Source organism: Amblyomma maculatum, chromosome 9 (assembly GCF_055883805.1).
Source record: "Amblyomma maculatum isolate TAMU_Amacu chromosome 9, ASM5588380v1, whole genome shotgun sequence".
NCBI lineage: Eukaryota > Metazoa > Arthropoda > Arachnida > Ixodida > Ixodidae > Amblyomma > Amblyomma maculatum.
Genome location: NC_139352.1, coordinates 132,234,219 through 132,246,126, shown reverse-complemented (window position 1 = coordinate 132,246,126; position 11,908 = coordinate 132,234,219). Strand labels below are relative to the sequence as shown.

Below are 11,908 nucleotides of genomic sequence, written 5' to 3'. Positions count from 1 at the left end.
CTAATTGTTACTTAATTAATGGTTCCTTTCTAAAGGCACAGCTCTTCGTTAGCATACAGCCCAACGGCAACTCATACACTAATGCAACTTCACTAGAGTGTAGCAACCTTGGACGGTAGTGTATCGATTGCGTGCTCGTCTCGCACTGAAGGGCCGGAATTCGATTTCTGGAACGCTGAGAACAATTTGTATTTATTTGCTTCCTCGCAGATATTCGAGTTACAAAAGAGAGCAACACTAACATCGGCGTTTCTGTGTCACGGGGCCCATGACCGCATCGCATTAATATTTGTTGGCTCGGCAGCACGCCAGCGATGGCCCGTGCTAACGTCCTACGCTTCTTGGTGCAGTTCCTCGGACTCTCGAGCTCGCAGCTGCTGGAGTGTTCGAGCCCCCGGGTCCCGTGCCTAGCATCCGTCGTCAATTCCAGTCCAGACGCAACACTCCTGCTTTCCGGACTTCACACGGTTGAGCCTTTCTCGGCTACGAATGGCCAGCCCATCGACAACGCATCCCGGTCCGCGGAATTTCTACACGGCCACGGACCATATCTTCAAGCATCATGGCTTTCCCTGAGCCGCCTGATCGCCGGAACCGCCCCCGTACATCCTGCGCATGCGTGGACTAGTGCTAAAAAGGCAGCTCGGAGCGGCGCGCCCTTCAGTGGGCTCGGCAGCACTCCAGCGATGGCCCGTGCTAACGTTCTACACTTCTTGGTGCAGGTAATGAAACCTTATTACCTTTACGCTAAGCCAAGTAGCTACCGTGCACTCTTGGTGCTGCCGAGCCCACGGCGTTTCCGGTCCATCATGTATGACTGTGCGCATATGTTGTTAAAACTTCTTATGGTAGCTGGTGATATAGAATCTAACCCCGGCCCTGACAAAGAGATTCTTGATGCTTTGAAGGAAATTCAAACTGGGCAGACAGCAATGCTAGCGCAGCTAAAGTCGATTGAAATTAAACTAGTTGATCATGATAAAACGTTTTGCGAGATTAAGGCGCGACTAGATAAAATTGAGACAGCATGTGTTGGTATTGATGACATGCAGACTGAATTGAAAGAACTGCATGGAATCAGCACTGAGAAGACGGCGCAGATAAATGCTCTGTCTGCCCGGGTAAATGATGCACAAAATCGGACCAGACGAAACAACCTTGTTTTCTACAGCCTTGAAGATAAAGAAACATGGCCAGATTCCGAAAATATCATCATTGCACACATTAATCAGTATTTAGACATCCAGTTAGAGCGAAGCGACATTGAGCGTGCACGTCGCCTTGGGACTTTCCAAACTGGTAGGTGCAGACCTATAATTGTGAGATTTGCTCACTTTAAAGACAAAGAGCAAGTCCTGTCTTCCGCTCGGAAATTCAATGACACAGGATATGCGGTTGCTCAAGATCTTTTTCCCAGCACGCGCCTTGCCCAGAAACACCTCATCGAATTTGGAAAGGCTCGAAAACTGAAATACAAGTTGCGAAATGAAAAGCTTGTCACAAGTGAAAAAATGTACCATTTCGACCATGTTTCTAACCATGTCGTTGAGGACAGCTTGTAGCCACCAATAAAACCAAATTGTGAACCACGTTCGCCGAATCGTCACCCTTTATCATTTCTGCTTGCTAACATTCGAAGTGTTGTTCCCAAGCGCGATTCATTGTGCAGTTTAATAGGTTCATCTTCATGCGATATCTTACTACTAACTTAACGCATCAGTTCACGATTCTGAGATTCTTCCATTTCTCCCAGATTTTGAGATATTCCGGAAGGATAGACCCGATAACTCGCGCGGGGGGGGGGGGGGGGGGGGTGTATTGCTCGCCACTAAACGGGATCTGCATTGTTCATTTGTTAACCTCCCTTCACAACTGGAAATGATTTGGCTTCGATGCACTACTACACATCCGCCCATCCTCATTGGTATTTGTTACCGCCCTCCTAATGCTGACAGTTCTTTCACCCCCTTATTTCATGATGCCTTAAATGTGTTAACTAAAACATATTCACTTAGCCCTATCCTTCTCTTCGGTGATTTTAATTTTCCCACAATAGATTGGTCTAATCCCGCCGCTACATTATCGAAAAGCAGCCCGGCTAGCGACTTCTTAAACACGTGTATGACTTTTGGCTTAACTCAACTCGTCACTGATCCCACACGCGTTACTGACCACTCGTCCAACGTTCTAGATCTCGTATTAACAACGCATCCTGATAATTTTACTCCTATCACCTTGTTGCGCGGTCTCAGCTATCATTTGACGATACATACTTCTTTTTATTGCAACGTACTAAAGAAACAAAAAAATAAAAAAAACACTTACGCTTTATGATAAAGGAGACTATGCCAGCATGAACCGTGAATTATCAGATTACTTCGACACCTTCGCTGCTAACTTTCCACTACATTCTCTCGAGTCAAACTGGTTACTTTTCAAAACAGAGATGCATGGGCTTATAAGTCTTTACATCCCAACCATTACTATATCAGAAAGAATAACATCACCATGGTTTACTGTATCACTCAAACGACTCAATAATAAGAAAAAACGCCTGTTCCGGTCGGCCAAGCTGTCTAACTCTTCTTCCACATGGCAGAAGTATCATGCTGTCGCAAAAGAATACAAGTTAACCGCTCAGACTAAACGGAAGTTTTTTTCTACTACTTTACCATCTATGCTGCAGACTAACCCAAAACGATTTTGGAAAACCATTAGCCCTAATCAATGTAATGAGATTTCACTTAACAGTAGCTCTGGATCTCCTATTCCCGACACTGAGGTTGCAGATGTTCTTAACACATTATTCAGTTCGGTCTTTACTAATGAACCCCTTGACAATCTTCCAGATCCACCATATTTTACGCACCCGCTCATGCAAAATATCACATTTCATCCCGTCGGCATAGTCAAGGTAATTGAGTCACTGAAGAACTCGTCATCTACTGGAGTGGACGGTATCAACGCCAAAGTGCTAAAAAATACTAAACATACGTGTAGCCTGTTCTTATCGCTCATATTCCAGGAATCCCTGAACACCGGTTCGATTCCACGCGACTGGCAGGTGGGCAAAGTCATCCCGGTCTTCAAGAAAGGAAGCCGATCATCGCCGAGAAACTACAGCCCGATTTCCATAACAAGCGTTTCTTGTAAAATAATGAAGCATGTTTTATACTCGCATATTGCTACCTTGCTATCGTCCGTTCATTTTTTACACTCAAGCCAGCATGGTTTTCGCAAGAATCACTCCTGTGACACCCAACTGGCACTCTTCCTGCACGACTGACATTTCAACCTTGATCGTAATATCCCGACTGATGCAGTATTTTTAGACTTCGAAAAAGCGTTCGATAAGGTTCCCCATGGTCGCCTCTTACTAAAGTTATCGCGCCTTAATATTCATCCATGTGTTCTGAACTGGATTCGAGGGTTTTTATCTAACCGTCAGCAGTTCGTATATGCCAATTCACACTCTTCATCCTTACACCTGTGCTCTCAGGGGTACCTCAAGGAACGGTACTCGGGCCCCTCCTTTTCTTGATATATATTAATGACCTACCGTGTAACATTTCTTCTCATATCCGACTCTTTGCCGATGACTGTGTCGTTTACCGAAGCATTACTAACTCCACCGCCCATCTCGCATTACAAACTGACCTTATTCGCATACAGGACTGATGTAAAACATGGCTCATGTCATTAAATATTTCTAAAACCGTGTTAATATCCATTCACCTTCGTCGTAATTACGTAGCGCCTAATTATATTAATAACCTGCAGATTGGAACATCCGAATCATTCAAATATCTAGGTGTGCATATCTAGCGGGACCTAACTTGGGCCTGTCATATTAATCACATAATAAATTCTGCTAAATGTGCTCTAGGTTATTTACGCCGTAACCTTTCACTCGCTCCTCCCCCTATTAAACAGCTTGCTTTTCAAACCTTTGTGCGTCCCAAGCTAGAGTATGCTAACGCTATTTTTGATCCGCACCACGTTAATCTTACTAACGCCCTCGAATTGGTTCAGAACCGCGCAACACGATTCATTCTATCAAATTATTCCTACCACTCAAGCATCTCAGCACTAAAAGCTCGAATCAACTTGCCCCCCCTAGCCTCGCGCCGTAAGATAGCACGTCTTAACCTTTTTCATAAATTTTTCCATTCTTTGCCTCTTGATAACCCCTACATAAAAAGAGCCCACCGCATCGCCCGGTTCAGCCACAGTAACGCAGTGTATCCCCTACAAGCCCATACTGTGACATTTCAGCAGTCATTTTTTCAGCGTACTGCACGAGACTGGAATGACCTGCCCACCGAAGTTGCCATTATCATCAACCCACTAGAATTCAAGCGGAGCGTCGCCAACCTTTCATCTTAACATTTTTTACCATTGTTTGCCAGATACCGTCCACTCCCTCATGTAATGTCTCAACCGAGACCTTTGAGGAAATAAATAAATAAATATGTTTCTGTGGTTAGCGCAAGCGCCTGGCGCACTTGACGGTGGTCAGTTCACGCTCAGGCATATCGGTAACGCGGCGCTTTCAACAGGAATCGTCTTCGAAATATTTAATGTTTTCATAATACGTTATATTGCTTACACGGTTGTTATTAACAGCGCGACGATCTCCCAGGCGGAAAGGGAAATCAAACTACCGCTTTGAACATTTTTGTTCACTTGTATACTAATGGGAAAAACGCGACTTCGCACCAAGAGCTGACTACTGCAGTTCGCGAAAGCAGCGCTCATCAAGTTGAGATAACTACCGAGATTTCTGTTAGTGTATTACCGACTGGACAACTACTCCATCGTCGTCATGACATAGCCTGTCGGTGGCAACTATCCTACTGACTCTAGAGGGATGCATATTGATAAGCACGGGCAGGTGGCTTTGGCAACCCAGGTTGGCCGAAGCTGTCTACAACCCCTGTATATGCAATAGCATCCTCCCACAGGAGCACGCCCATTATGTGGCGTGTCGGTGAGTGGCAACACTGTGGGTTTCCGAGCCAAGTGCTTTCCATATTCCGTCGAAACAGGACCCCGCAGGAGCACCTTAGCAGGCCCTTGGGTGTCGGTGTGTGGCGACACCGCGGACTCCGAAGCGGCGCCAGAGCTTCGTTGGCTAGCAAACGTTGGCCAGTGCGCCTGCGCGTCTCCAACCTGAGCCCCGAGGGGCCCACTCCACAGGACATCGTAGCTGTATGTAGCGGATGTCGGTGAGTGGCGCCACCGTGGGGATACCGAGCCAAACGGGGGGTGCTGCGATCGTCAGGCAGCGGTCTAACAGTGCCCCCTGCCGCGTCGGTTCTCTGCCGCCAGGGAGCCGTCGCGGGAAAGCAAGCACTTGGGCCTTTCGAGGCTCAGGCTGTGGACACGCCCCCACAGGAGCAGCAGAGTGGCACGCCCCCGCTGTTCGGTGATTTGCGCCACCGTGGGTATCCGAGCTGAGCACGGTCTGTTTCGATGTTGTATGGAAGGGCACATCGCAGGAGCACTTCGGTTAGCCGCCGTTGGTGTCGGTGTGTTGGCGCCACCGCGAACTCCCAGCCAAAACAAAAATAAATTCGCTTCTTTTTTATTATGCGTACGATGGCTTGGAAGTAGTCACCGTCATTTTCCTGACATTTCTAGAACCAACAGTACTATGCACTCTAAAGACGCATATGTACGTCTTGCCATATGTAAGAGCGATCGCGTGGAATTTGTTGCTTTAACATTCAGCTTCCACTTACACTCCGTAAGCTACGATGGCAATGAATATCAAACCACGAAGTTAATCATGGTATGCGCAAGAAGCTGAAGATTTTATAAAGAAGATTGGTTGTAATATTTGCAATTTAACCCCGTAAAAAATTGAGTTCGCTGTCTTGGAGTCGTTGATGGTTATATCTGCCTGTCAATATGTAGTAGTTTCTGCTACAGTAGGTGGTCTGTGTGGAGCTGGATACTAAGCCGCATCTACGTATAATCACAGCCGGTTGCAGCCTGTAATTTTTTTCGAGAGCCAAAGCCCTGCCATTCTCCTGCCCTTGTGGTGTATACAGCATGCATATTTTTGGGAAGAAGCTTAATGGTGAGCTGTTTCCTGACTGGTTCGCGTGGGTCTTTTGGTCAATTTACTTCTAACCATGCGTTTGGGCATAGGCTGCCGAGGATTCTTCTGGTTAATTAAGTTTTCATATACGGCACCATCTGCGCATTGATGTTTTCCTCGCTGATTTCCTCGAGTGCGTTGACAATGTCAAGTTGCAGACATTATTATGCAGCTGTGTATTGATGAAGCCCTAGTGCCACTCAGAATGCTTGTATGATGAGGTACTCAAGGCGGATCTTTCGGTGGCAAGATCAATAGGTAGGGAGGGGTATGCTATGTGGATGAAGCAACTAAACTCAGTAAAAGTATGCTCTAATCTGCACAGGTCGCTTTCAATCACGCCGCTTCTCATGAAGTCAACTCGTTCAAGTAGACAGATTGCCGGCCGACTGTTAAATAAAATGTCTTGACTGTCTCTGTGTTGTTGTCATTGCTCTATAAGCAGAGGACAAATAATCTCACTGGCTAGAATTATATTATGGCTGGTTGTTTAACGTTGAGAAAAATGACACCTTGATGTGCCCGCATAATTTTCACGCTACTTTATCTTCGGCAGATAGTGATATACTACGTGAAAATTGATTCAGCTCACCCTACTGCTCACAAGCATTGGCTTGTTGCGCCACAAGTCGACTATGCAAAATAAACGTTTTTTTTTTTTACACAAAGTCGCGGAAATATCATATATCATGTGGGGCCCCACAGCTCCTTTTAGCGTTTCGAACCGCGCGCGCTTTTTTCTGTTTGTGTTGGTGTCCGCCCGGGCAACGGGAGTACGCATGAGCGAGCTGCCCGGAGCGGGGGCGGCATGTTATCGGCGCGAGACAGAGGGTAGATAAGCGCGTCGGAAGCATGGCTCCTGGATTTTTCGCCGGGCGGCCGGCCACAGAAGGGCGGCGTGGCAGCGTCCCAAGCCGGCGGGATGTACACGGACGACGGAGCGGAGTCCTGCGAGGCAAAGACAGAAGCGGCGCCTACAAGAAAGCCTTAGGAGTGTTAGCGTGAGTGCTGCCACGCGAGTAGCAATGCTTTTGTACCGTCATCAATACTTTGGCCCTATTACTCGCCCTATCCGCGCCGCAGTGTGTTTTGTGTTGTCGCGGTGAAGCCCTGACCCATGTTCCGTTTTATTCTGCATAGTCTATTGTCGCGCACTTCGACGGCATGTTTCTAGCGCAGTTTTGACCAATGCTGTTTCTTTTCTATTTTATACTTTTCTGTTGATCCGGAATAAACCGGTGTTTTTAAGGAAGACTTAGTTTTCACTCGTCGGGCGAGACCATCGCTCGCGGACCCGTATTCTAGAAGGCGGAGCCTTCATTTGGCGCCCAACATGAGGCCCGAACCCACGACCCTGAGATTAAGAGTCTCATGCTCTACCGACTGAGCTAGCCGGGCGCTTAACGGAAGCTATGACAGCTACGTGGAAGCAGAAGATGGTTTGATCCTGCGGTATATACCTGCTGCGGACACCGACAGTGGTGAGTCCGCATTTCGTGTGGTCGTTCCTAAGGGCCTACGTAAGCATTTTCTAGAGTACTTCCACGATACACGCCTCGCCGGTCACAGCGATGGCAAGAAAACATATGACAAATTGTGTCGCGTTGCAACATGGCCCCGCATGAGAAGGGATGTCCTGACATTCGTCCGCACTTGTCATACCTGCCAGACCACGAAGCCGAGGGGAGGGAAACCACCGGGCCTCATGCAACCTGTAGAGAGCCGATACCCATGGGAAATTGTAGCTTGCGATATAATGGGTCCCTATCCCAGATCAGTGAAAGGGAATTGCTACTTGTTAGTAATTACTGATCATTTCTCGAAATGGGTAGAATTGTATCCCCTGAGTAGGCTAGACTCGAAAATAATTTGGGATAAGCTACTAGAAACATTCACTCGCTTTGGTTTCCCAGCTCAGCTTATCACTGATAATGCAACGTATTTCACCGGTAGGATATTCACTGCCACTTGCAAAGTTCTTGGCGTGCAGCACAAAAAGACTGCGCCCTACCATCCTCAAGCAAACATTACAGAGCGAGTGAATCGAAATCTCAAGATTATGATGGTGGCATTCACGGAGCGGCACAAGGACTGGGACGCTCGTATCCAGGAGATGGCTTTCGCCACAAGAACCACGGTAAACCGGTCAACAGGTTTTACGCCAGCGGCCATTCTCCTTGGTCGTGAGCTCAGGTTCCCTATTTAGCATGCTCTGAATGGCTCTGATTTACCGGGTCTTAGCCATTCTAAATTTGCGCATGATCTTTCCAGCCGCTTGGCCGAATCTCTGAAGGAGGCAAGGGAAAACTTGGACATTGCCCGCCTGGAACACTGTAACCAGTACAACAAGGGAAGGCGACCTTTGGAATTCACAGTCGGCGACAAAGTCCTTCGCCGCACGCACCCACTAAGTGATGCAGCAAAAGGGTTTGCTGCTTCTCTCGCTCCACGATGGACTGGTCCTTACACGATAACAAAGCGCGCGTCTCGGCTTTCTTTCTTTATTCGCCATGTGCAGGGTGGTCGAGAAGCCGGACCAGTCAACGTGGCCGATCTCCGACCTTACCACGGCCGTCCACTAGCCACATAGAACCACTTGACCTACCGGGCACTACGGGTACCCACGCTCGGCGGATACCTCCAAGCATGCGCCCCGCCAGCAGCAGTACCAGTTCCGTCCTTATCCCGCGTTATTTTCGTTTTACACGTCGGGAGGTGTCCCGTCTTGAGAGGGGGGGAGTGTGGGGTCCCACAGCCCCTTTTAGCGTTTCGAACCGCGCGTGCTTTTTTCTGTTTGTGTTGGTGTTTGCCCGGGCAGCGCGAGTACGCATGAGCGAGCTGCCCGGAGCGGGGGCGGCATGTTATCGGCGCGAGACAGAGGGTAGATAAGCGCGTCGGAAGCAGGGCTCGTGGCTTTTTCGCCGGGCGGCCGGCCACAGAAGGGCGGCGTGGCAGCGTCCCAAGCCGGCGGGTTGTACAGGGTCCTTCAAAATATGTGCGAACACGGCTAAGCGTGCCCGCGCTCCGCGGAGCGTCAGCGCATCCGGCGCGGTCGCGCATCGAAACAATGTGGCGCATGCGCACAGCAGACTGGAGGCGGTGCTTCGTGTCGTCTGCTACAGCACGGAAGCGCGCCGTGCTTGCTTTGCTTGCTTTGCGCGGCTGATAAGCTGCTGAAAATTCGTGCCAAGCTAAGCGACTGCTCTGTACTAGTGAATGATTCTCGGATGACTTGTGAAAGCACGATCCACTGCACATTCTTTATGTTCATCGGCTGACAAACACCAAGCTATCAGTTTTAAAGCAATGATGTCACTTTTTTCTTTTCATGCTTATTTTTTACGCTGCCCCAGTAATAAAAGCGGGGTAACAGTATAGGGGGGCGTCATTTTTCGCCGAAGCTAGGGAGAGCAAGCGATGTCTCGTGTCCCGGAGAGCGAAAGATGGCAAATTGTAGCGCTAAGCCAACAAGCATACTCCCAGAGGAGGATATCAGTGCTAACAAATGGACCACTTTCGACCGTGAAACGGATCGTTCGGGCCACGGTGGAAGAATATTTAGGTGGGGACACAGCACGGGCGATGCACTGGACGCAAGTTTCCAGATAAAGTACCAGCCAGGATCCTCCGAACCGGGCCGCTGATCGCAGCGTCAGCGCCGTTGCAGCGGTGAATCTTCGGCGGAATAAAAAAACCATACATGAACGAGGCCGTTGCGATAGCAACTAGCTGATATCGCACGGCGCGTTTCTGCCGCGCGAACCGGTCGCGTGGCCAGAACTGTTTCTCCGTCACCGCCAGAAGCATCGCCGTAACTATTGAGCAAGTTCGGTGCGATTTTGCGTCAGTGCTGCAGTAATCTGCTGCTATGGGCCGCAAGTGCTTTGTCGGAAATTGCAACAGTGGCTACGCAAGCTGCAAAGAAAATTTGATTTTATTTAATGTTCCTTCCGACCAGAAGCGGTTAAAGGACTGGGAAGAAGCTATTCCTCGTAAAGACCGTGCGCTGAGTGTAAATGATGCTGTTTGTAGCAAACATTTTACGAAAGAAATGATGATTGAAAAAAGGTACTTTGCTGAATATCGTGGTGAAATTTTGCTTGACGTTCTAAAAAGAACCGTCCTGGCAGAAGATGCCATACCTTGCATTTTCCCGCCGCCATACGCACGGAAGCGGAAGCCACCCATAAGCAGAAAGTCATCTCCACCGCCAAAGCCCAGAAAAAAGCGACGGAAAGCAGGAGAATTGACCACGAATGGTGATAGCTATCAAACATCGCAATGTGATGAGCAGCACGCATCCTCTTCTCCAGTATGCGAAGTCCCAATTGTGACTTGCGCCGAAAAGGACTTCTTGTATGATGAGGACAAGTGTACAGACGCCGTACAAATAGACTGTCGTGAAGAAAGCCCTACCAGAAATCTCGACACAGCACCCAGCAAGGGCTCTACAGGGATAGAAACGCGCGCCAGCTCCACAGTCAATGATGTGCTAATCTGTTTAGATCCATCGTTTGCTCAGCTGCCAACCGCTGCTTGGAACTACCACTGTGTGCATCAAAACGGCCTTCACAGCTACTGCTTCATGCAAGTTGGCCTGTCACCATCAGGACAGCCCGTTCCTTTGAAGACTCTGCTCGTTCAACAGGTGACAAAATCAACGTTTTCTTTAAGCACTTTTGTATTAGGCTGCAAGCTGCAAACAACAGTAGTTCCCGACGCGTGCCAGCTATGCTGTCAAGAGGACTGGGAAGTTGTTAGCCAAGCCCTGCAACATTTTCATGCACTGCACCTCTGTCCTGGCGGACCATGTCATAAGAAGTACGCAGATGTACGCCTCGAGTGCGGCTACATTGACTCAAGCAATACTTGGAGGCATAACCGCTGCCCTTTAACTCAAGAAACGAAAACGCCTTGCGCATATTGTTGTAGGTTGGAGAACACGCTTCGAATTCACAAGGCAAGGAAAGAAAAGCGCGTCAAGCAGCGCAGAGTCAGGGTACCGCTCAGTCCTGCGAGGAGAAAGTCGATTGAAATGCTAAGGAAGCAGAGGATTGTTTCTCGCAAAACGAAGACACGCATCCTTAAGATTAAAAAGACTCTTCTGTCGGAGTTATCATCGTGCCGAGAAAAATTGAGGGAGGTTGAAGAAGACGCAATTCTCAAAGCTTGTGAGAAGGCCAACCTGTCCGCAGCGCAGCAAATGCTAGTGCGAGAATGCTTGTCGGCAGCACAACCAAATTCGAGGAAAGGAAGTACACTGACAATTGGCTTCTATTGTGTCTCCTTCTCCACATTCGGACACCGTGTGGGTACAGGTTTCCCAGAGAGAGTGACGTGCTTCCGCTCCCATCTGTTAAAACCATTCGAAGGTATATATCTTCGGTTGGCATGAAGTGCGGTTTCGACAAAGAGTTTTTCGCAGCTTTGAAGGAAAAATTAAATGAAAAATCCACTTTTTGTAAGCGCAGAATGCTATTGCTTGATGAAATGCAAGTACGGCAGTGCAAGCGCGTGAACTCGCAGACCTTAAGCTATGACGGTTTAGTTGACGACGGAACGCACAAGAAACAAAGCACCGATTTGGCAGATCATGCGCTCGTCTTTATGTTTTGTCCGTTTACCGAGAACTATGCCCAGCCTGTCGCAGTTTTTGCATCCAAGAATGCCACGCGAGGCTCTGTGTTGTGTCAACTCCTCTTGCAGGCCATTGCGCTTATTGAAGACGCTGGAGCTATTATTGACGCCGTTGTGTGCGATGGAGCCAGCACGAATCGCACCATGTGGAGGCTTCTCGGTGTT

General features: G+C 48.6%; 1 protein-coding gene and 1 non-coding gene across 2 annotated transcripts; one reads left to right on the top strand and one right to left on the bottom strand.

Moving 5' to 3' along the window:
- Positions 1-305: 305 nt before the first annotated feature.
- On the top strand, positions 306-4,457 carry LOC146180393 (uncharacterized). The gene is made up of 3 exons (XM_084579958.1): positions 306-811; positions 3,001-3,113; positions 4,184-4,457. Exons 1-3 carry the CDS (start codon positions 315-317, stop codon positions 4,384-4,386), a joined length of 813 nt encoding a protein of 270 aa, XP_084436084.1. The 5' UTR covers positions 306-314; the 3' UTR covers positions 4,387-4,457.
- A 2,974-nt stretch (positions 4,458-7,431) lies between these two features.
- Positions 7,432-7,504, bottom strand: TRNAK-CUU (transfer RNA lysine (anticodon CUU)). Its single transcript has one exon. It is a non-coding gene; the product is annotated as a tRNA-Lys (tRNA).
- Positions 7,505-11,908: the final 4,404 nt, after the last annotated feature.

Coding starts and splice junctions, on each gene's coding strand:
- LOC146180393 (XM_084579958.1), top strand. CDS start 315: ATGGCCCGTGCTAACGTCCTACGCTTCTTGGTGCAGTTCCTCGGACTC. Junction 812..3,000: donor CGGCGTTTCCGGTCCATCAT/GTATGACTGTGC, acceptor ACATACGTGTAG/CCTGTTCTTATCGCTCATAT. Junction 3,114..4,183: donor AGGAAGCCGATCATCGCCGA/GAAACTACAGCC, acceptor CTTTGCCTCTTG/ATAACCCCTACATAAAAAGA.